This window comes from Hemitrygon akajei, unplaced genomic scaffold, assembly GCF_048418815.1.
Source record: "Hemitrygon akajei unplaced genomic scaffold, sHemAka1.3 Scf000049, whole genome shotgun sequence".
Taxonomy (NCBI): domain Eukaryota; kingdom Metazoa; phylum Chordata; class Chondrichthyes; order Myliobatiformes; family Dasyatidae; genus Hemitrygon; species Hemitrygon akajei.
In genome coordinates this window covers 6,939,886-6,965,743 of record NW_027331935.1, presented here as the reverse complement: position 1 = coordinate 6,965,743, position 25,858 = coordinate 6,939,886, and the positions used below count along the sequence as shown (strand labels likewise).

Here is a 25,858-nt window from a genome sequence, read left to right as displayed (position 1 = left end):
TACTTCTGTTTTATTAAAAAGAGGGACCAATTTAATTTCCTGACTAACAACAAACGGTTTTCTAGAAACGGAGGACTGATTCTTAGACCTTAATTCTGCCATCGCAAGTTCAAATTCCCTCTGTTTATTTTCAGTTTCTAATCGACTTATTTCCAAGCTAGCTTCCAATTGCTTCTGTTTTAATTCAGCTTCTATTCTAAGCTTTTCTACCGCTACTTGTTCCAGGTGTAACTGGATCGCTGCTTTGCTCACAGGGGACCCATCTAAAACATCTTCATCAAAAACACCCGAATCTATATAGTGTTCCGCGATTTTCCTCTGAATTACAGGCTTTGTTGTAACCTTGGAAATACCTTTAAGTTCCAACCTGCTAGCAATCTCAGATACTTCAATCTTTTTCGCCTTCGCTAATAACTCCGGATCTGGCGATTCCAGGAAGTCGTAATATTCATTGTTGCCACTCACAAGCCAATCAAACAAAAGAATCGGGTATTCCCCTTTTCCAAAACACCGATCGATAATTAAACAAACATTTAAGCACAAAAACGTTACTTAGCCCGGACGAGCCCCCAATTGTTACGATATGGCAACAATGAATATAGAATAGAGACAGTTTTTTTTATATAAACAAATAAAACCTTTATTAAACACTGCTCAAAAATGTAAACAAACGACTAACTTAACCGGAAGTCAGCTGCTATACGGCAGCTCAAACAGTCCTTAAAACGAGAAATGCAAACAGAGTTCTTGAAAGTAGTAAATGCAAAAGTCCAAATGATTTACACAGTCAATTAGGAGAGATTTTCTTAGAAGTAACGAATTCCTCGACGACGTGACGTTACTGCTGATCCCAGCCGAAATATGCCTTGCCGAAGGATTTACGATGAAGGAAATAAAACGGCTTAAAGGCACTGACCTTTCCTTGCCAAAACCCTGCTCCAGTCATTGCTACTCTTTCAGCAGGGTCTGTCTTGGATGCAGGTTACTAATTCCTTCCGAATGAGGATCAATTAAGGTCAAACCTGTTTTACCGCCGACAACACCAACTTTTCTCGACCATTCAGCTTCCTGAAGGTCGATAATTCTTTAGTCTCCGACTGGACATTAACTGGCAGCGATTTTCAGAACTGCCGGCACAACGATTCTTACAGTAGAAATTAAAACTCCACTTTAAAACGAAACTGCGTCATGGAATCAAATACGCAGCAGAACAGAGTCCCTGACGAATTAAACAGCGAACTGACCTGCATCACAACGAGGCGTGCTCTTTTTATACCTGTTGAAACAGGTCATCACATGGCCCGTCACTGGTGGGAAAATTACATCACTCCAAATTACATCACTCCACCATCACAAGACCATTAATTCATGCCCAGAAGAGTCTCCATTACATCATGGTCATGTGACAGTCACAAGATACACACGGGGTATGTAACTGACTACACAGAGGAGGAAGCTGGTACAGAAGTTCGGTTTTGGAGACATTGATTCCTAGGCCAAAAGGAGTGGCAGCAAACGAGAAGCGGTCTACAACTTCTTGAATCATATTAACATCAATAGCAACCAGGGCTCAGTCGTCTGCATACAGAAGTTCTCAGACACATATCTCTCTTAACTTGGTTGAGGCTTTGAATCTTGACAGGTTGAACAATCTACCATCTGATTGAGCCCTGATGTACACACCTTTGTCCAAATTATGGTCCATTATTTCCAAAACTGCAGCAAGATATAGTGTGAATAAAGTTATAGCAAGCACACATCCCTGTTTTACCCCGTGATTGATGTTGAAGACTTCGCCGACGACTCATCTGATAGATACTTTGCTAGGCATGTTCTCATGAAACAACTTGACCCACGCAAATACGCAAAAAGGGGCTGCAGCCTCATGCACTCCATGTACATGTGGTGGACGGTCTCCTCCAGCCCGCAGGCGGGCGGAGATCCGTGTACAAACTAAAGAACTTATGACAAGGCACCGCTTTATGCAGCAGCCTCCACCCCAGATCCAGTGCATGGGGAGAACTCTCTCGTAAAGGCACTTGTATTAAACATCTTGGACTCTTACTATTTCTGGCCGGAAGGTTGGGGCCAACAGGATCGCCACCCTGCTAGAGTTGGTGCTGAAGTGGCTCATGTAGAACCCTCCTTGCCACTCTAGGAGCCAAGCGGACTCGTCCCCTGGGATGGTATGGGTTTCCTGCAGGGAAGTCGACGCATTTCTCCCATCCCCGACGATGAGAGATTGTTATATCTGCGGAGAGAACCCCTGTTACCGTTTACAGTAAGACTAGCTATGGTAAGTTTCATGTCGGGAGCACACCAGGCCTCAGCACCAGTACCCTTCCCGGTGAGAGCGGAGGAGCCCTCAACCACACTAACCCGAAAAAAAATCAAGAATACTTTTTGCTTTCCGGGCCAGAGTGATACCAACGACACCCTGTAACCTACCACCTCCCGTAGGAGCAAGGCTGCTTCCCATTCTGATGTCGCTCACCAGTTCATCCAGGAAGGATTTCAGCTGTCTCCTGCCATTCCCCGACATCGTTTTCCTCTTCCCCTTCGCCTTCCGTCTGAGGATGACTCACGGAGACTTCACTAGCCTCGGCATGCTAGTTCGGCGATGCTTAGCCCCCTCAGAGGTGAGAACAAACTCTCTGATTTCCTCAACAGGTATCAACGGGGATTTCTCAGGAGGGGTGAGGATGTCCATTGTCTCGCTCCACCCCTCATTACAGGTAGATCCCCCATCTTCCGTCCTGTGTGTTCTAATAGATGGCTGTAACATGTAACCCACACTACACAGTGGGTACCTCACTCATCCCTGCCCACTCCACTATCGTATTAGTCTTATCCACAGTTACGACTCCCTGCTGGCCATTAGTTGATGAGGTCGACATGTAGAGAATATCAGCCTCCCCAGCAGACAGGCATGAGGGGCACCCCAACATCTCTGTCCTAAGGATCCACCGGCAGCCTGATGCTGAGAGGGAGAGAGCTTGGTCTCTTCTCCGCTTACATTATTGGGTACACCTACCGCCAGGGAGGTGCTTACTATTAAGTCCTGGGTGGAGGGCTCCAGGGCTTCTTCATTTGTGCAAACAGGGCTAGCACAACCACACCACCCACTACAGGACTGGCTGCATCTGGGGATTTAGTGTTAGAACCCACCTCCACTCGGATCCCCACCACTTCCTGGGACAACCCCGCATGTACATTCCCTGCCTTCTTGGGGAACATCCCCTTCTCCTCTTCAAGCCGGAGGAGCTCACGGGTGCGGGATTCCCCGATGGGGCAGTACTCTCCGCTTCCATCACCCCGTCCAACTGTGCACTTCCCCGAGCCTCCCGCTCCACTCCAGGGCAACTGGGCGTGAGCTCTACTTTCTCAGGGGCCGACTTCTTAGGGTGCTTGGATTTCTTCTTTGCTTTCGTGCTCCAACCCCATCCCGTGGCTGAACCTCCCCGTATATAGCCTGAAGATCTCTCACCTGAACCACAGGGGCAGAAGCAGGGACTGAATCAGACATAGGAATATGGACAGGTGCAGGGATAGGTGCAGTCAAAGGTGGCTGGGGCACTAGTGCCCGAAGTGGACTCCAGGGTTTCGGGTGTTAGGACAGTCCCTCCGAAAGTGCCCCACCTCCCTGCACGCATGACACCCTGGGCGCTCATAGGTCCAATACACCTGATAGTCTACCCCCCTCAAGCCAGATAGTAAACCAGTCCTCAGTGTTGAATACCTGACACAGGAAAGAGATTACTGTACAGAGGGTGTGTCTCTTAAGCTTGTGTCTGATTGCAGTTATCTCTGACCTTACTTGTCCCAAGCGGGCATACAGTGGAAGCAGGACCTCATTTGGGATGAAAGGCTTAACATGAACAAGGACGATCTGTTGCATGGGAGCTGTCACCGGCTCCTTCTATAGAAAGGTGTTTTCCACCATGATCCCCTTGCTAAGCCCCCCTGCACTAACTCATCAGACATCAGGTAAAATGCTGCCTTCCCAAACTCTTTCTCGGTGGCCAAAATACCACCTTTCCCCACCAGGTCCTCCATGGCCTCCGCACTCTTTTCCAAAGTAGTTCCAGGACACAAAATACATTACACCCCACGTTCCACTTTCAGTGAGCAAAACCGGGTATTGTCCGAGGCTGGAGAGGTAACCTCCTTTGCACAACTCCCTGAAGGTTTGCGACTCCCTGGAGAATGGCCTGGCAAGCTGCTTCTAAGTCTGAATCGAGATTTTTACGGTGGTGCCAGTTAAAAGTCCTGGAGCGAGTTGAGTAACTGGCTGGAAAAGTTTCCACTTGACAGTACCTTGTTGGCTCGGCACCAGAAATTCCAACGCCAGGAAAGGCTCCATCAGTCCTGAAGAACTTTCAGGTCATGAGAGGTTGAGACATCTCAAGAGATGCTCCGGTTTCTACACCGAACGAGAATCACGAAGATAAAGGAGGTGGGACGTTGTCCCGATGTTAGTTGGGAAACAACGGCATTGTGTCTGAACCCGGGAGTGTGTGGAGGAAGCTTCACTCTGTGTCTGACCCCGGTAGTGTGTGATGGGACAGTGTGGACGGAGATTCACTCTGTGTCTGACCCCGGTAGTGTGTGATGGGACTGTGTGGTGTGCTTCACCCAGTGGCCAATGCCAGTATTCCATCCCCTATCCCTATCATACTTGGGACCTAAGTGAAATTACGTCTGGCATTACAGTCGATTTCAACTGTCTGCAGGGGCAGTTAGCCTTGATGGGGATAGGGTGGAGATGAGATCCTGGGCACCCAGACTCTGCAAGTCCAACATCCCCCAGCCTGGAGCTGAGAGGTTGCTGTACCAGTGTGAAGAGATCAGACCCATTATGCAGTTCACCCGGTGCAGGGGGCAGTAACAGACGGGCACTGTTTCTCCTCCAAAGCGACTCAAGTCTGACACCAAGACAAACAATAGTTTATTGATTTCATCATGACAAATATAAATTAAACAATGTTTGAACTGCTGATGTGTGGGAACAAATAAGCTGCACCCGATTCACTCAGTCACACACAATTCACTGACTGACACCAGCCAGTGACAGTTTGAATAATCAGTCCCATTTCTCACCATTACTTTGTATCAGGGAACTGATGATTATAGAATCACATTTGAGGGCCGTATCAGAAATTGCTACGGATCCAGGGTCAGTGCCGTGATATTTGTCAATTTAGCATCATTATATCGGCCAGACTGCGGAATGCACAGTCCGCAGCAAAGGGAGCAAAAGGATTCCCTCCCCAGATAATCCCACCCCAGGACACCGGTGTCCCAGACTGAGACCCGGCCCCCTGGCTCTTCCTGTCCGGGTAATTCCCTGCGGTCTCACATGGGAGTGTCATGAACCCGCACATCCGGTGGAAGCAGCGTCTCTAGACAGGAGGCGGGGATGTCCCCTATCCGCGGGTGCGGATGCTCACTCATTCAGATGTACACTCAGTCCGGGTCTGCGTTCCTGCAGAAATCTCAGATTTTTCTTCCCATTCCGACTGAACCGATTTCCCCCCAGTCTGAAACAGATGGAAGAAGAAAGATGAAATAAACAGATTACACAACCGTGTCAGTAACAGGGGACTGGGGTTAATGTTTCAACAACACTCACAGACAAATATCACCAGAAAACCCGCAGAACTGCTGATATTTTATCATATTTAACATTAACACAAACACTCACTGGATCTGCTCCAGACTCGGGAGGGTCAGTATGAGGTGGCAGAGAGCGGGGACAGACTGGTCTGTGAGCGAGTTTAATCCCAGGTCCAGCTCCGTCAGTGATCGATTTGTACTGACAGTAGAGGCGAGATCCTTGGCACCAGAATCTATGAGACCGACACGGTTCAGCCTGGCGATGAGAGAGAGTGAGGGTGAAGGACACAGAGAGACAGGAGACGGTACAAATCCCCAGTGTTTATCAGTAACACAATTACTGATCACATTAATGTTTGGTGTCAGACACCCAGTGACTGTAAACTCAATCTCCCAGAGTCTGGTACTTACCACAGTTTTTGTATTTTACACTCCGGGTTCATTAGAGCTGCAGACACCAGTTTCACTCCTGGATCACCCAGCTGATTCCACCCAAGTCTAAACACAGACAAATTGATGAACAAAGTGACTCAAACCATGGGTCTGAGGGAATTTCTCTCACTCGGATATTTCAGGAAACATTAAATCCTTCAGTAAATCATTAATCGGAGTTCCCAACACTGTCAATGTGCCTCACGGCCCAAAACCAGGGCATTCACTGAATGTCGGCAATTTAGTCTACCAGTGTGTCCCTGTAAACTCCACATATTCTGTCCATTCACCGATGGTGAGAGAAATGTTTCTGATGTGAGAGACGGGAGTGACAGGGAAGAAATGTGGGAGAAAGTCCACAGTGAGGAAGATTTCAGTGAGTGGGAAAGTGCCGATGGGAGATGGTGGAAGAGAGCCCACCTGACAAAAAGGGGATGTGGAATAAACATCTGACATGAGGAAGGGGAATGGGAAGTGTGATCCCACAGGAGGAAGGGGAATGGGGAAGAGAGATCCCACAGGAGGAAGGGGATGGGGAAGTGTGATCCCACAGGAGGAAGGGGAATGGGGAAGAGAGATCCCACAGGAGGAAGGGAGATGCGGAAGAGAAATCCCACAGGAGGAAGGGAGATGGGAAAGAGAGATCACACAGAGAGAGGGGAATGGGGAAGAGAGATCCTACCGGGGAAGGGGGATGGGGAAGAGAGATCCCACAGGGGAAGGGGGATGGGGAAGAGAGATCCCACAGGAGGGAGGGGATGGGGAAGCGAGATCCCACAGGGGAAGGGGGATGGGGAAAAGAGATCCCACAGGAGGAAGGGGAATGGGAAAGAGATCCCACAGGAGGAAGGGGAATGGGGAACAGAGATCCCACAGGAGGAAGGGGATGGGAAAGAGAGATCCCACAGGAGGAAAGGGAATGGGGAACAGAAGTTTGTCCGGTGGAAGGGGGATGGGGAAGAGAGTTCCCACAGGGGGAAGGGGCACAGGGAAGAGAGCTCCCTTTGGAGGAAGTGGGATTGGGAAGAGAGATCCCACGGGAGGAAGGTTGGAGGGAAGATTGAACCCACAGGAGGGAAGGGGATGGGGAAGAGAGATCCCACTGGAGGAAGGGGGATGGGGAAGAGAGATCCCACAGGTAGAAGGGGAATGGGGAAGAGAGATCCCACCGGGGAAGGGGGATGGGGAAGAGAGATCCCACAGGGGAAGGGGGATGGGGAAGAGAGATCCCACAGGAGGGAGGGGATGGGGAAGCGAGATCCCACAGGGGAAGGGGGATGGGGAAAAGAGATCCCACAGGAGGAAGGGGAATGGGGAACAGAGATCCCACAGGAGGGAGGGGATGGGAAAGAGAGATCCCACAGGAGGAAAGGGAATGGGGAACAGAAGTTTGCCCGGTGGAAGGGGGATGGGGAAGAGAGTTCCCACAGCGGGAAGGGGCACAGGGAAGAGAGCTCCCTTTGGAGGAAGTGGGATTGGGAAGAGAGATCCCACGGGAGGAAGGTTGGAGGGAAGATTGAACCCACAGGAGGGAAGGGGATGGGGAAGAGAGATTCCACTGGAGGAAGGGGGATGGGGAAGAGAGATCCCACAGGTAGAAGGGGGATGGGGAAGAGAGATCCCACAGGAGGAAGTGGGATAGGGAAAAGAGATCCCACAGGAGGAAGGGGGATGGGAAAGAGAGATCCCACAGGAGGAAAGGGAATGGGGAACAGAAGTTTGCACAGTGGAAGGGGGATGGGGAAGAGAGTTCCCACAGGGGGAAGGGGCACAGGGAAGAGAGCTCCCTTTGGAGGAAGTGGGATTGGGAAGAGAGATCCCACGGGAGGAAGGTTGGAGGGAAGATTGATCCCACAGGAGGGAAGGGGATGGGGAAGAGAGATCCCACATGAGGAAGGGGGATGGGGAAGAGAGATCCCACAGGTAGAAGGGGAATGGGGAACAGAAGTTTGCCCGGTGGAAGGGGGATGGGGAAGAGAGTTCCCACAGGGGGAAGGGGCACAGGGAAGAGAGCTCCCTTTGGAGGAAGTGGGATTGGGAAGAGAGATCCCACGGGAGGAAGGTTGGAGGGAAGATTGATCCCACAGGAGGGAAGGGGATGGGGAAGAGAGATCCCACTGGAGGAAGGGGGATGGGGAAGAGAGATCCCACAGGTAGAAGGGGGATGGGGAAGAGAGATCCCACAGGAGGAAGTGGGATAGGGAAAAGAGATCCCACAGGAGGAAGGGGGATGGGAAAGAGAGATCCCACAGGAGGAAAGGGAATGGGGAACAGAAGTTTGCCCGGTGGAAGGGGGATGGGGAAGAGAGTTCCCACAGGGGGAAGGGGCACAGGGAAGAGAGCTCCCTTTGGAGGAAGTGGGATTGGGAAGAGAGATCCCACGGGAGGAAGGTTGGAGGGAAGATTGATCCCACAGGAGGGAAGGGGATGGGGAAGAGAGATCCCACTGGAGTAAGGGGGATGGGGAAGAGAGATCCCACAGGAGGAAGTGGGATAGGGAAAAGAGATCCCACAGGAGGAAGGGGGATGGGAAAGAGAGATACCACTGGAGGAATGGGAATGGGGAACAGAAGTTTGCCCGGTGGAAGGGGGATGGGGAAGAGAGTTCCCACAGGGGGAAGGGGCACAGGGAAGAGAGCTCCCTTTGGAGGAAGTGGGATTGGGAAGAGAGATCCCACGGGAGGAAGGTTGGAGGGAAGATTGATCCCACAGGAGGGAAGGTGATGGGGAAGATAGATCCCACAGGTAGAAGGGGGATGGGAAAGAGAGATCCCACTGGAGGAAAGGGGATGGGGAACAGATGTTTGCCCGGTGGAAGGGGGATGGGGAAGAGAGTTCCCACAGGGGGAAGGGGCACAGGGAAGAGAGCTCCCTTTGGAGGAAGTGGGATTGGGAAGAGAGATCCCACGGGAGGAAGGTTGGAGGGAAGATTGATCCCACAGGAGGGAAGGGGATGGGGAAGAGAGATCCCACTGGAGGAAGGGGGATGGGGAAGAGAGATCCCACTGGAGGAAGGGGGATGGGGAAGAGAGATCCCACTGGAGGGAGGCGAATAGGGAAGAGAGATCCCACTGGAGGAAGGGGGATGGGAAAGAGAGATCCCACAGGGGAAGGGGGATGGGGAAGAAAAATCCCACAGGGGAAGCGGGATGGGGAAGAGAGATCCCACAGGAGGAAGGTGAATGGGGAAGAGAGATCCCACTGGAGGAAGGGGGATGGGGAAGAGAGATCCTACAGGGGAAGGGGGATGGGGAAAAGAGATCCCACAGGTGGAAGGGGAATGGGAAAGAGAGATCCCACAGGGGAAGGGGGATGGGGAAGGGAGATCCCACAGGAGGAAGGGGATTGTGAAGAGAGATTCCTACAGGAGGAAGGGGGATGTGGATAAGAGATCCCACAGGAGGAAGGTGAATGGGGAAGAGAGATCCCACTGGAGGAAGGGGGATGGGGAGGAGAGGAAACGGAGCTGGTGAATAGAGATCCCACCGGAGGGAGGGGAATGGGGAAGAGAGATCCCACAGGGGAAGGGGGATGGGAAAGTGAGATCCCACAGGGGAAGGGGGATGGGGAAGGGAGATACCACAGGAGGGAGGGGATGGGGAAGAGAGATCCTACCGGGGAAGGGGGATGGGGAAGAGAGATCCCACAGGAGGGAGGGGGATGGGGAAGCGAGATCCCACAGGGGAAGGGGGATGGGGAACAGAGATCCCACGGGAGGGAGGGGAATGGGGAACAGAAGTTTGCCCGGTGGAAGGGGGATGGGGAAGAGAGTTCCCACAGGGGGAAGGGGCACAGGGAAGAGAGCTCCCTTTGGAGGAAGTTGGATTGGGAAGAGAGATCCCACGGGAGGAAGGTTGGAGGGAAGATTGATCCCACAGGAGGGAAGGGGATGGGGAAGAGAGATCCCACTGGAGGAAGGGGGATGGGGAAGAGAGATCCCACTGGAGGAAGGGGGATGGGGAAGAGAGATCCCACTGGAGGAAGGGGGATGGGGAAGAGAGATCCCACTGGAGGAACAGGGATGGGGAAGAGAGATCCCACTGGAGGAACAGGGATGGGGAGGAGAGGAAACGGAGCTGGTGAAGAGAGATCCCACTGGAGGGAGGGGAATGGGGAAGAGAGATCCCACAGGGGAAGGGGGATGGGGAAGAAAAATCCCACAGGAGGAAGGGGATTGTGAAGAGAGATCCCACAGGAGGGAGGGGATGGGGAAGAGAGTTCCCACAGGGGGAAGGGGCACAGGGAAGAGAGCTCCCTTTGGAGGAAGTGGGATTGGGAAGAGAGATCCCACGGGAGGAAGGTTGGAGGGAAGATTGATCCCACAGGAGGGAAGGGGATGGGGAAGAGAGATCCCACATGAGGAAGGGGGATGGGGAAGAGAGATCCCACAGGTAGAAGGGGAATGGGGAACAGAAGTTTGCCCGGTGGAAGGGGGATGGGGAAGAGAGTTCCCACAGGGGGAAGGGGCACAGGGAAGAGAGCTCCCTTTGGAGGAAGTGCGATTGGGAAGAGAGATCCCACGGGAGGAAGGTTGGAGGGAAGATTGATCCCACAGGAGGGAAGGGGATGGGGAAGAGAGATCCCACTGGAGGAAGGGGGATGGGGAAGAGAGATCCCACTGGAGGAAGGGGGATGGGGAAGAGAGATCCCACTGGAGGAAGGGGGATGGGGAAGAGAGATCCCACTGGAGGAAGGGGGATGGGGAAGAGAGATCCCACTGGAGGAACAGGGATGGGGAAGAGAGATCCCACTGGAGGAACAGGGATGGGGAGGAGAGGAAACGGAGCTGGTGAAGAGAGATCCCACTGGAGGGAGGGGAATGGGGAAGAGAGATCCCACAGGGGAAGGGGGATGGGGAAGAAAAATCCCACAGGAGGAAGGGGATTGTGAAGAGAGATCCCACAGGAGGGAGGGGATGGGGAAGAGAGTTCCTACCGGGGAAGGGGGATGGGGAAAAGAGATCCCACAGGAGGAAGGGGAATGGGAAAGAGAGATCCCACAGGGGAAGGGGGATGGGGAAGGGAGATCCCACAGGAGGAAGGGGATTGTGAAGAGAGATCCCACAGGAGGAAGGGGATGGGGTAGAGAGATCCCACAGGGGATGGGGGATGGGGAATAGAGATCCCACAGGAGGAAGCGGGATGTGGAAAAGACATCCCACAGGAGGAAGATGAATGGGGAAGAGAGATCCCACTGGAGGAAGGGGGATGGGGAGGAGAGGAAATGGAGCTGGTGAATAGAGATCCCACCGGAGGGAGGGGAATGGGGAAGAGAGATCCCACAGGGGAAGGGGGATGGGGAAGAGAGATCCCACAGGGGAAGGGGGATGGGGAAGGGAGATCCCATAGGAGGAACAGGGATGGGGAGGAGAGGAAACGGAGCTGGTGAAGAGAGATCCCACTGGAGGGAGGGAAATGGGGAAGAGAGATCCCACAGGGGAAGGGGGATGGGGAAGAAAAATCCCACAGGAGGAAGGGGATTGTGAAGAGAGATCCCACAGGAGGGAGGGGATGGGGAAGAGAGATTCCACAGGAGGAAGGGGATGGGGTAGAGAGATCCCACAGGGGATGGGGGATGGGGAATAGAGATCCCACAGGAGGAAGCGGGATGTGGAAAAGACATCCCACAGGAGGAAGATGAATGGGGAAGAGAGATCCCACTGGAGGAAGATGAATGGGGAAGAGAGATCCCACTGGAGGAAGGGGGATGGGGAGGAGAGGAAATGGAGCTGGTGAATAGAGATCCCACCGGAGGGAGGGGAATGGGGAAGAGAGATCCCACAGGGGAAGGGGGATGGGGAAGAGAGATCCCACAGGGGAAGGGGGATGGGGAAGGGAGATACCACAGGAGGGAGGGGATGGGAAAGAGAGATCCCACAGGAAGAAAGGGAATGGGGAACAGAAGTTTGCCCGGTGGAAGGGGGATGGGGAAGAGAGTTCCCACAGGGGGAAGGGGCACAGGGAAGAGAGCTCCCTTTGGAGGAAGTGGGATTGGGAAGAGAGATCCCACGGGAGGAAGGTTGGAGGGAAGATTGATCCCACAGGAGGGAAGGGGATGGGGAAGAGAGATCCCACTGGAGGAAGGGGGATGGGGAAGAGAGATCCCACTGGAGGAAGGGGGATGGGGAAGAGAGATCCCACTGGAGGAAGGGGGATGGGAAAGAGAGATCCCATAGGAGGAACAGGGATGGGGAGGAGAGGAAACGGAGCTGGTGAAGAGAGATCCCACTGGAGGGAGGGGAATGGGGAAGAGAGATCCCACAGGGGAAGGGGGATGGGGAAGAAAAATCCCACAGGAGGAAGGGGATTGTGAAGAGAGATCCCACAGGAGGGAGGGGATGGGGAAGAGAGTTCCTACCGGGGAAGGGGGATGGGGAAAAGAGATCCCACAGGAGGAAGGGGAATGGGAAAGAGAGATCCCACAGGGGAAGGGGGATGGGGAAGGGAGATCCCACAGGAGGAAGGGGATTGTGAAGAGAGATCCCACAGGAGGAATGGGATTGTGAAGAGAGATCCCACAGGAGGAAGGGGATGGGGTAGAGAGATCCCACAGGGGATGGGGGATGGGGAATAGAGATCCCACAGGAGGAAGATGAATGTGGAAAAGAGATCCCACAGGAGGAAGGTGAATGGGGAAGAGAGATCCCACTGGAGGAAGGGGGATGGGGAGGAGAGGAAATGGAGCTGGTGAATAGAGATCCCACCGGAGGGAGGGGAATGGGGAAGAGAGATCCCACAGGGGAAGGGGGATGGGGAAGAGAGATCCCACAGGGGAAGGGGGATGGGGAAGGGAGATACCACAGGAGGGAGGGGATGGGGAAGCGAGATCCCACAGGGGAAGGGGGATGGGGAAAAGAGATCCCACAGGAGGAAGGGGAATGGGGAACAGAGATCCCACAGGAGGGAGGGGATGGGGAAGGGATCCCACAGGAGGGAGGGGATGGGAAAGAGAGATCCCACTGGAGGAAAGGGAATGGGGAACAGAAGTTTGCCCGGTGGAAGGGGGATGGGGAAGAGAGTTCCCACAGGGGGAAGGGGCACAGGGAAGAGAGCTCCCTTTGGAGGAAGTTGGATTGGGAAGAGAGATCCCACGGGAGGAAGGTTGGAGGGAAGATTGATCCCGCAGGAGGGAAGGGGATGAGGAAGAGAGATCCCACTGGAGGAAGGCGAATGGGGAAGAGAGATCCCACTGGAGGAAGGGGGATGGGAAAGAGAGATCCCATAGGAGGAACAGGGATGGGGAGGAGAGGAAACGGAGCTGGTGAAGAGAGATCCCACAGGAGGGAGGGGATGGGGAAGAGAGTTCCTACCGGGGAAGGGGGATGGGGAAAAGAGATCCCACAGGAGGAAGGGGAATGGGAAAGAGAGATCCCACAGGGGAAGGGGGATGGGGAAGTGAGATCCCACAGGAGGAAGGGGATTGTGAAGAGAGATCCCACAGGAGGAAGGGGATGGGGTAGAGAGATCCCACAGGGGATGGGGGATGGGGAATAGAGATCCCACAGGAGGAAGCGGGATGTGGAAATGAGATCCCACAGGAGGAAGGTGAATGGGGAATAGAGATCCCACAGGAGGAAGGTGAATGGGGAATAGAGTTCCCACAGGAGAAAAGGGAATGGGGAATAGAGAGCCCACAGCAGGAACGGGGATGGGGGCAAGATCCCCAGGAATGGAAGTGGGATTGGGATGAGAGGTCCCACAAAAGGATTCTGAGGGTAAACAATAATCCTTCATGATGAGTGGATGCAAATCTATTGTACAGGAGGGTTGGGTCTGAACAGTGGCACAGAGGAGATGCGCCCATGGTGCCTGGATATCTGGTACTGAGCAAAGTCACACACCGGAAATGGCAGGGGAGGACAATCTCACAAAGGTATTTCTCTCTCTCTGACTGGGACAATCCACTGACAGTCTCCTATCCATTGCCGGGGTGGGGCTGTGAATCTCTGACCCAATTGTTGCAAGTAGCATCGGTCTCAGTGTCAGTAACAGTGAGAAGGAACATTGTCAATGGACATGTCAGAGGCAGCGAGAAACACAGCCATTCCTGTGATTTATTACCATTCAACCAATAGCCATTCTTCACTGATCTGATGAAGTCTCCAACATCCCTTTACAAGGAACCAGAGAACCCTCCCATCCTTAGGGAATTACAGACCAATCCCTTAGGCATTTGATATAGTTCTTTACAATCTAATTTGCTACAGTTTTACCCAAAATCCTTTACATTGAAATAACACAATGGAACAGTTTCACAATTCAGGGTGAGAGCTAAATCAAGTTACCTCAACTCCTGGCACTTGTGTAGCCCGGGTCCCAGCCGTTGGATTCCTTCATACTGAATGTGGCAGCTCTGTAGGTCGAGGTGTTGTATTGTATCACAGAGACCGATGACATGAGACAGGACCGCACAGTCAATCGGGGTCAGTGTCATTCTATTGAATGAAAGTTTTTTCACAGATCCCAGTGCGGCCTGAGCCAGCCCACTATTGTGAGACTCAAACAGGTAGTGCAATGAGTTCAAGAGGCTCCTTTTACCAGCTTTACTCCTCGAGTTGCCACTCTGGCGTTTAACCTCCTCCTTCACCCAGTCAATCACCCGGCAGGTTGTTTCACGAGGAAATGGACCCAGAAACTCCTCCAGGCCCCGAGTTGCCATTGGGAAGGAGAGTCCAGCAACAAAACGAAGAAATATCTCAAAACGCCCATCTGACGTGTTGTGGGCTTCAGTGAGGAATTTTAGGATATCCCCGGGATGTGGATTCAGGAATTGTGCAACTGCAGCTACAAACTCTTGGATGGTGAGGTGTGGGAATGTGTACACCACACACCGGGCAGAATCCTCTCTCTCCAAAAGCTCCATCAGGAACCCGGACAGGAACTGGGAAGGCTGCAGATTGTAGTTGATCAAATCTCCATCTGTAAACAGAATCTTCCTCTCAGACACTCCTCTGAAGGCCATCTGACTAATCCTGAGTAACAGATCACGGGGGTTCTCAATCTCACGACTGTGGTTCTTCAGGATGTTGTAAATGTAGTAGGAGTACAGTTGGGTGATGGTCTTGGGAACTCTCTGCGGGTCCCTGACTCTTTGTGTGAAGAAGGGACCCAGTGCCAGAGCAAGGATCCAGCAGTAGGAGGGGTTGTAGCTCATGGTGTATAGGATCTCATTCTCCTTCACGTGTTTGAAAACAGCTGCTGCCACCGTCTGATCGTCAAAATGCCTATTGAAATATTCCTTCCGTTCCTCACCAACAAATCCCATGATTTCAGCCCAGACACTGATCTCTGCCTTTTTCAATAAATGTAACGCAGTGGGGCGGGTGGTCACCAGCACTGAACACCCTGGGAGCAGCTTGTGCTGGATTAAACTGTACACAATGTCAGACACTTCACACCACCACTCAGGATCTGGGCACTGGTGCTTGGGTTCTGTATCTTTCCGACTGTCAGCAAAATCAATTTTGTGTTTGAATTCATCCAAACCATCGAATATAAACAGCAATCCCTCTGGGTTCTTCCAGACCTCTCTCAGGGTATTCCCAAAGTAAGGATACTGGTCCAGAATCAGTTCCCTCAGGTTTATTCTGCAGTTAATGGAGTTTAAATCACGAAATTTGAAACCGAAGACAAACTGGAACTGTTGGTATATTTTCCCTGTGGCCCAGTCATAAAGGATCTTTTGAACCATTGTTGTTTTCCCAATCCCTGCGACTCCGGCCACTGCTACCGAACTCCCAGATTTGGATTTACTCCGGGAAAAGCTGCTCTGGTACAGCTGATCAGTCCGGATTTTTTCCAGCTCTCCACGGAGATCCTTCTGTCTCCACTCCTCATGGTCTCTGCCTCTTGCCAGCAGCTCATGTTCCACCAGTCTCCGATCTCGAACAGTAGAAATGACCGTGAGCTCAGCGTATCGATCAACTAACTGAAAAACCTTCACCTTTTCCGTCATCAGGATCGTGTTCACTCTCAGTGTTTCAGCTTGTGCCCATAGAGTCTGCTTGTGTTTCTCTTGAATATCTTAAATGGGAAAACAGATAAAATAATCACCACATTACACTTGTCCAAGACATAACTTGAAAGTTGCAACGTAATCTCTGTGCTGATATTGCAAGAATTCAACGTTCCTATGGACGACGGTGTGGACAATGAAACCTGGTTCACAGACCAAGAAAATATAAGATTGTACAATCTAATATTCAGTGATCAGTGAAGGTGTAACTTCCCACTGCTATTTCACTTTTTCCTTCCTGCCCATGTAACGGCACATGTGATTTTCCTGTCCAGAGACTCTTTCTGATATCCAATGATTCTTGACAGCTCATCAATAATGACTCCACAATCTAGTTCATAACAACCCCTTCCTGATGGGCCACTCTGGCATTCTGGTGATCTCATCCCTCGTATTTCACTGCCCTGAACTTGTCTGAAAATATCACACCACTTCCTCAGCTCTCAGCAAGACCCTTCACCAAACACCACACACATCTTTCTGCACTGGAATCACTCAGCAACATTTTGAATTAACAACTTTAATTCCCATTTATAGACTATTTCTGCTCGTAACTACCTCTCGGTCTTTCTAACCTGCCCCAACGCAAAAGCCCACATGCAAACTCTGCACCTTCAGTTCAGCCATTCTGCCTCTTCTCACTTTCCAAATCTCCACTGATAGCCCTGAATCTGAAGTATAATATCCCTTCCCTTTATTGTTTTATTTGTTATCTGGGATATTGCACGCATAAATTGGGACAGAATGTGAAAAATAGGGCATAGATTCCTTGAGAAAATGCATATTGAACATGCCGGGCAACTATGCTCGATAGCTCACTGGCAAAGGTTCCTGTTGCACTGCAGCTACAGAGGGATGCATTGCAATGTTATAAATACAAACTGATAAACAGGAAAAGAAACCATATTACAGATTGAAAAAAATATTTTGGAGCCAGTTGAAACTCTGAAGCAAGAGTTGACCATAATCATGTATGTTCCCTGTCAATTAGGTTAACAGGACTGTGGTCAACCATGATACGGTTGATAAAGGGATGTAAAAAATGGAGTTGTTTGGAAGTGAATGCATTTTCATGGATACTGGAGTCTGCAGGTGGCGAATATTGAATTGGATTTCTTCACTTGGACGCTGATTTTATTGGACCACGGCGCTTTCTTATTCCCCTTCTGATTTCTGTCTCTGAAACTGCACCTAGATCCATAATATCAGTTTTAACATATTAACCAACAAGTTAGAAGCATAGAAAATGAAAGCCTACAGCACAATAAAGGCCTTTCGGCCCACAAAGCTGGGCCGAACTTGTCCTCATCTTAGAATTTACCAAGGGTTACCCACAGCCCTCTATTTCTCTAAGCTCCACATACCTATCCAGTAGTCTCTTAAACAACCCTATCATATCAGCCTCCAACACCATCGCTGGAAGCCCATTCGACGTACTTGCCACTCTGCATAAAAAATACTTACCCCTGACATCTCCTCTGTACCTCCTTCCAAGCACCTTAAAACTGTGCCCTCTCATGTTAGCCATTTCAGCCCCGGGAAAAAGCCTCTGACAATACACACGATCAATGCATCTCATCATTGCATACACCTCTGTCATGTCACCTTTCATCCTCTGTAGCTTAAAGGAGAAAAGGCCAAGTTCACTCAACCTATTCTCATAAGGCTTGCTCCCCAATCCAGGCAACATTCTTGTAAACCTCCTCTGCACCTTTTCAATGGTTTCCACATCCTTCCTGTAGTGAGGTGACCAGAACTGAGCAAAATACTCCAAGTGGTGTCTGACCAGGGTCTTATATAGCTGCAACATTACCTCTCAGCTCCTAAATTCAACCACATGTTTGATGAAGGCCAATGCACCATATGCCTTCTTAACCACAGAGTCAACCTGTGCAGCAGCTTTGAGTTCCCTATGGACTTGGACCCCAAAATTCCTCTGATCCGCCACACTGTCAAGAATCCATATTCTGCCAGTATATTTGATCTACCAAAATGAACAACCTCACACTAATATGGGTTGAACTCCATCTGGCACTTCTCAGCCCAGTTTCGCATCCTATCAATGTCCCGCTGCAACCTCTGACAGTCCTCCACACTATCCACAGCACCCCCAACCTTTGTATCATCAGCAAATTTACTAACCCATCCCTCCACTTCCTTATCCAGGTCATTTATGAAAATCACAAAGAGTAAGGGTCCCAAAACAGATCCCTGAGGCACTCCACTGGTCACCGACCTCCATGCAGAATATGAACCCGTCTACAATCACTCTTTGCCCTCTGTGGGCAGGCCAATTCTAGATCCACAAAGCAATGTGCTCTTGAATCCCATGCCTCCTTACTTTCTCAATAAGTCTTGCAAGGGGTACTTTATCAAATGCCTTGCTGAAATCCATATACACTACATCTACTGCTCTACCTTCATCAATGTGTTTAGTCACATCCTCAAAAAAAATCAATCAGGCCCGTAAGGCACGACCTGTCTTTGACAAATCCATGCTGACTACTCTGAAACATATCATGCCTCTCCAAATGTTCATAAATCCTGCTTCTCAGGATCTTCTCCACCAAATTATGAACCACTGAAATAAGACTCACTGGTCTATAATTTCCAGGACTATTTCTACTTGCTTTCTTGAAACAGGGAACAACACCCACAACCTCCAATTCTCCGGAACCTCTTCCGTCCTCATTGATGATGCAAGGATCATTGCCAGAGGCTCAGCAATTTCCTCCCTGGCCTCCCACAGTAGCCTGGTATACTTCTCACCTGGTCCTGGTGACTTATCCAACTTGATGCTTTCCAAAAGCTCCAGCACATCCTCTTTCTCAGTATCTATATGCTCAAGCTTTTCAGTCCACTGTAAATTATCCCTACAATTGACACGATCCATCTCCATAGTGAATATTGAAGCAAAGTATTCATTATGCACCTCTGCTATCTCCTTCGGTTCCACACATACTTTTCCACTGTCACACTTGATTGGTCCTATTCTGTAAAATCTTATCCTCTCGCTCTTCACATTTGCCTCAGTGTTTTCCTTAATTCTGTCCATGACCTTCTCATGGCCCCTTCTGGCTATCCTAATTTTCTTATTAAGCTCCTTCCTGCTAGCCTTATAGTCTTCTAGATCTCTATCATTACCAACTTTTTTTGAGCCTTTGGTAAGCTTTTCATTTCTTCTTGACAAGATTTATAGCAGCCTTTTTTACACCATGGTTCCTGTACCCTGTCTCATTGGAACGTACCTATGCAGAACTCCACACAAGTATCCCCTGAACATTTGCCACATTTCTGCCATACATTTCCCTAAGTACACCTGTTCCCTATTTATGTTTTCAACTTCCTGCCTGAATAGACTCATATTTCCCCTTACTCCAATTAAATGTTTTCCTAGCTTGTCATTTTCCTATCCCTCTCCAATGCTATGGTAAAGGAGATAGAATTGTGATCACTCTCTCCAAAATGCTCTCCCACTGAGAGACCTGACATCTGACCAGGTTCATTTCCCAATACCAGATCAAGTACAGCCTCTCCTTTTGTAGGCTTATCTACACACTGTGTTAAGAAAACTTCCTGAACACACCAGACAAACTACACCCCATCTAAACCACTTGCTCTAGGGAGATGCCAATCACTATTTGGGAAATTAAAATCTCTCATCATGACAACCCTGTTATTAATACACCTTTCCAGAATCTGTCTCCCTAACTGCTCCTCAATGTCCCTGTTACTATTGGGTGGTCTATAAAAACACCCAGATTTATTGACCCCCTCCTATTCCTAACCTCCACCCACAGAGACTCCATAGACAGCCTCCTTTACTTCCATGACTTCCTTCTTTACTGCAGCCATGACACTACCTCAGATCAACAGTGCCATGCTCCCACCTCTTTTGCCTACTTCCCTGTACTTTCTGAAACATCTAAAGCCTGGCACTCGAAGTAACCATTCCTGCCACCTGAGCCATCAAAGTCTCTGTAATGGCCACAACATCATAGCTCCAAGTACGGATCCACCCTCTAAGCTCATCCGCCTTGTTCATAATATGCCTTGCATTAAAATAGACACATCTCAAACCATAAGTCTGAGCACATCTCTTCTCTATCACCTCCCTATCCTCCCTCTTGCAAGGTCGACAAGCTTTCTCTATTTGGCAGCCAAGCATCTCTTCCTCCGTCTCTTCAGTTTGGTTCCCACTCTCCAGTAATTCTAATTTAGACGCTCCCCAATTGCCTTAACAAACCGCCCCGCCAGGATATTGGTCCCCCTGGGATTAAAATGCATCTCGTATTTTTTGTACAGGCCACATCTGCCCCAAAAGAGGTCCCAATGATCCAGAAATCTGAATCCCTGCCCTTGCTCCAATCTGCCAGCCATGCATTTATCCTCCACCTCATTCTATTCCTATACTCACTATCATGTGGCACAGGCAGTAATCCTGAAATTACTATGTTTGAGGTCCTGCTTCTCAACTTCAAACCTAACTCCTTGTGGTCTGTTTTCAGGACCTCCTCTCTTTTCCTAGCCATGTCATTGGTAACAATATGTACCATGACCTCTGGCTGATCCCCTTCCCACAATAGGATATTGGACACGATCAGAAACATCCCAGACCCTGGCACCTGGGAGGCAAACTACCATCTGTGTTTCTTTCCTGCATCCACAGAATCCTGAGTCTGACCTCGTAACTATAGAGTTCCCTATCATTGCTGCCATCCTCTTCCTTTCCCTACCCTTCTGAGCCACAGGGCCAGAATCTGTCCAGGGGCACAGCCACTTTTGCTTCCCCCATGTAGGCTCTCCCCTCCCAACGGTACTGAAACAGGAGTACTTATTGTTAATGTGGACAGCCACTGGGGTACTCTGTAGTATCTGACTCTTGCCCTTCCCTCTCCTGACTATTACCCACTTATCTCTCTCCTGAGGCCCCGGTGTAACTACCTGCTTATAGCTCCTATCTATCACCTCCTCAATCTCCCTGACCAGATGAAGGTCATTGAGCCGCATCGAAGTTAGATTCCCAATTCCTGTCCATTAACGTAATAAACAATAAATCAATAAAGTAACAAATCTGAAATGACATCTCAATCAAAACACCTACATTTTGAAGAGAATTTCATCTATTTAGCCATGTCATTTTAAAAAAAGAATGGATAGGTATATGGACAGGAAAGGAATGGAGGGTTATGGGCTGAGTGCAGGTAGGTGGGACTAGGTGAGAGTAAGCATTCAGCATGGACTAGAAGGGCCAAGATGGCCTGTTTCCATGCTGGAATTGTTATATGGTTGTAAGGTTATATGAAGTGAAATCCAACTTGTAAACAAACTCAGTCCCTTCCTTGCAGAAAAAGTGCAACCTCTTTGATTCAGTTATACTACACACCACTGAACAGTTATCAGGAGATACAGGAGTAAATAAATCACAGAGCTGTAATGAATAAAAGTGCCATCATAGGAGATCATCCCAAAAAATGAATCTGGATTGCATTTATTAACGGATTGAAGAGTGTATAAATTTTAAAGCGCGTCGAGGAGAGACCCTGTTCCTTCGTGTAATTAAAGCATTTTCAATATGGAGACTGAAGCTAAGGTTCATAGCAGTTATGTGAAGGAAAACAGATGGATTAAACACAGACATCCTGAAGTAGTAGAGGGATGATTTTGATTGTATACCATAGCGCTGATTGAAAATAATTCTTCACCCAGAAGGCTGGAGTCATTCAAAACTGAATAGTGGGAGTTTGGTGCCAATGTGGGCATGAAAGGAGTAAATGGTAAGGAACATTGAAAATCAAGGTACATCAGTGGTTTTACTAATAAAAGGTGGTGTTCTTGGATTAAAGAATAAAAAAAAACCAAAGAAAATGTTCTGCGAAATATACTTGAAATGAATTATGAGACCAGTCTGGGACATGACATAATGATGTTTAAGAGAAATGTAAAAGCGTTTTGGTTTCCGGTGATGTCATAGTCGGGAATGGCACCTTAAGTCACTAGCTCCTCCGGAACAACGCGTATTAAGCCCCATTAACCCTTCAAATATAATATTTTTTGAAAAATATTTGAACTGAAAAGAGGGGCAAGAATGGGGAGAAGAAATGGAAATAAAAAAAGCGACACTGCGGAGCCTGCGTCCAAGAGGAGTGCAGCGAGCGGCTCTCCATCCCGACTGCGTGCTGGTGAGGCGGACGCCGGGCCTCGTTCAGTCGAAGCGGTGAATGTCTTCAAAATCCTGAAAGAAATAATGGAGGTCCAGAAAGAAATAAAGCAGCAGCTGCATGATTGTAAATCAGAGCTCGCCAGCGTTAATCAAAAAATAGCGGTGGCAGAGACTAGCATTGAGAACGTGGAAGATCGCGTACAAAACGTGGAATGGATACTGAGCAAGACAATAAAAATAATACATCACAAAGAAGGTAAACTGCTTGACCTGGAGAGAAGATCATGGCGGAAATATATCAGAATCTACAACATTCCCGAAGGAGCAGAGGGCTCGTCCATGACGGAGTTTGTCGGAAAGTTACTGCGGGACGCGCTGGAGCTTCCCCTGGCTATGAAGCTGGAAATCGAGAGAACGCACCGCGCGTTAGTTCCGAAACCTACGCTCAATAATAATTAAGTTCCTTCGGTGCAGCACCAAGGCAGAGATTCTACAAAGGACCTGGGGTAAGAAAAGTGTGTTTTTCGATGATAAATTAATATATTTCGATCAAGATTATTCCCCCCCCACCAGAGTCCTCCAGAAACGCAAAGAATACTTTGAAGTAAAGCAAGTACTAAAGCAAAATAAGATTAGATTTCAAACTCCGTACCCTGCTAAACTTCGAGTGTTTTATGACAACGGAACGCGGTTGTACCAGACAGTGGAAGAGGCGACTACAGACATGAAGGCCAGAGGGTTGCCCGTCAGCATGACCAAAACGAAGGAAAGCCTGACTCAGGAATTATCCCTCTCCACTTGGGAAATAGTGTGAGAATCGAGAAGGCAGGAGACGGGAGGAGGCTGAGAGAAATATATCAGGAAGGGACCTGGAGTTTCCCAAAGACAGTCCTCACCCCCTTCATATATACACATACACACACACACAGGGAAACCTTTTCTGTGTAATGGATTTGTTCACTGACTTTTATGAATACTGCAATGGGGGCCCTCAACTCACAAATAGGAGGGTTTATCCCCCACAGCTAGACATTTCCTGTAGCTCAACACAGGGTCATCTACTAGAGACCTCAGCCTTGGAATCACATGTCTGTTGCCATTTTTGTTATTATTTGCATTTATTGGTTCTTATTTGTTCAGGGAGTAGATCGATTAAGTTTTATTCTAATTTCAATGATACATTGACAGATAAATACAGATGGCTAAGGACAAGGTAAAATTCATTTATTTTAATGTAAATAGGCTATTAAATCCAATCAATCGTAAGAGAATTTTATGCAAAATGAAAAAAAGAACAAGCCCATGTAGTGTATTTACAGGAAACTCATTTAAGTGATAATGAGCATAAAAAACTAAAGAGAATGGGCTTCACTAATCTGTTGTTCTCCTCATATAAATCAGGACATAGGAGAAGAGTTGCTATTCTTATCTCAAGTAAGGTAAATTTTGAGAAAGTATTCGAAATTGGAGATAAAGAGGGCAGATATATTCTGGTAAGGGGAATATAGACGGCAATTCAGTTACTCTATTGAATATATACACACACCCCGGAAGTGATATTGGTTTCTTTCAGAAAATTACTGATATTATGGTAATGGAAAGAGAAGGTCTCCTGATATGTGGGGGAGACTTAAATTTACAATTACAACCAAACTTAGACTCTTCCGATAGAAAAACCTATGAAACAAAATCTTTACACAAGAAAGTTAATACCCTTTTTGAGGATGTTGGTTTAATTGATATATGGAGGGACCTTTTCCCTGACAGAAGGGATGACACTCATTATTCTGCTCCCCATTCTGTATATACAAGAATAGACTATTTCATAACATTTGGAGAAGACAAAGACAAAATAAACACCTGTGGAATTGGGACAATAGATGTAAGTGACCATGCACCTATATACTTATCTGTTGATTTTGACCTACAACCAAAGAATACTATTTGGAAACTAAATTCAAGCTTACTCAATGATCCGTACTAAAGGAACAAATTAAAAAATAAATTGGTCTCTACTTAGAGGAGACTTCACCTCCCATGTTATGGGATACTCTGAAGGTGGTCTTAAGTGGGAAAATTATAGCGATATCTTCATATCAGAAAAAAATAAGGAATAAAACATTAGAGGAATTACAAAATAGGCTGAAGGAACTAGAGAAAAAACACAAATTGAATTTGGCACAGGTACATTAGGGGAAATTAAAAGAATTAGGGATGAAATAAATAATTTGGCTATGCAAGGAATCAGGAAAAACTTAATGTTTCTGAAACAGAGACATTATGAAAGTGGATCAAAATCTATGAAAATACTGGTGTGGAAACTGAAAAAAAGATAGCAGTAAATACAATTCATAGAATTAGGGACCCAAGAACGAAAATGATAAAAAATAAGCTAAGTGAAATTCAAGAAGTGTTTTTGAAAACTCTACATTCCAAAGTTCCAGGGGGAAGCATAACCCAAATTGACACTTTCTTGAATTTTCTAGAGTTACCCACTTTAAGCGAAGAACAAAATAGAATGATGACTGCTGATATAACTGAAGTTGAATTAAAAGCTGCAATTAATAGGCTTAAATTATCAAGTCACCAGGATCAGATGGGTATACGGCAGAGTGGTACAACAAACTCAAAAATGAGTTAATTCCTGTTTTACTCCCCACACTGAACTGGGCTCTAAAAAAAGGCACAAATGCCACCCAGTTGGAAGGAAGCGATAATCTCAGCTATACAGAAAGAAGGCAAGGATAAAATGGAATGTGGGTCATTTAGACCAATATCCGTTCTTAATGTAGATTATAGGTTATTTACCTCCATCATGGCCAAACGATTAGAGGAGTTTCTGACCCATACTGATATGTAATGATCAGACAGGTTTTATACGACAATGCCAGACACAAGACAATATATGAAGGACACTCCACATTATGGATCATATACAAAAAAATAAAATCAAAGCAATAGTGATAAGCGTGGACGCTGAAAAAGCATTTGATTCGATTAATTGGAATTTTCTTTACAGAGTTTTACATAGATTTGGTTTCCAAGGCACAATTAATAAAACTATACAGACATTATATGATAATCCTACTGCTAGGATTAAAATCAATGGATATTTATCAAATAGTCTTGCCCTAGAAAGGGGCACGAGACAGGGTTGTGCATGGTCACCATTACTCCGCGTTATATCTGGAACCATTAGCTCAATACATCAGACAAAATGAAGATATCAGGGGAATTACTATAAAAGGGGCAGAGTATAAATTGGCTTGTTATGCAGATGACATCTTGATCTATCTAGGGCAACCAACATACTCTTTGCCTAAATTGATGCAATCCTTTGAACAATATGGTCAATTATCAGGATACAAGATCAACATAGATAAAACCCAATTACTTTCATATTACTATAGCCCACCAAGAGAAATTGAAAGTCGATACCCCTGGGAATGGCATACAGAGTCTTTCAATTATCTGGGCATCATTATACCAAAAGATTTGGCAAAATTATCAGAATGTAATTATCAGCCTTTATATAAAAAAAAGGAAGATGTGGCAAGATGGAGCCTGATTCCTTTTCTCAGTCTCAGTTCAAGGATTGAGTCTATTAAAATGAATGTACTGCCCAGACTGTTA

At 48.2% G+C, this 25,858-nt stretch overlaps 2 protein-coding genes across 6 annotated transcripts in view; one reads left to right on the top strand and one right to left on the bottom strand.

Annotated features, from left to right (window-relative positions):
- Positions 1-25,858, top strand: part of LOC140720992 (uncharacterized) — a 371,190-nt gene that overhangs the window by 288,876 nt on the left and 56,456 nt on the right. The window lies entirely within an intron of this gene.
- LOC140720985 (NACHT, LRR and PYD domains-containing protein 3-like) overlaps positions 4,932-25,858 on the bottom strand; it is a 58,949-nt gene continuing 38,022 nt past the window's right edge. For all 5 annotated transcript variants that reach the window (XM_073035846.1, XM_073035847.1, XM_073035848.1 and 2 more), the window contains 4 exons: positions 14,333-16,070; positions 6,028-6,114; positions 5,705-5,872; positions 4,932-5,540 (listed from right to left, as the gene is read on the bottom strand). In XM_073035846.1, the coding sequence (XP_072891947.1) occupies positions 5,447-5,540; positions 5,705-5,872; positions 6,028-6,114; positions 14,333-16,070 (2,087 nt within the window). In that variant the 3' untranslated portion in view covers positions 4,932-5,446. The remainder of the gene's footprint in view (positions 5,541-5,704; positions 5,873-6,027; positions 6,115-14,332; positions 16,071-25,858) is intronic.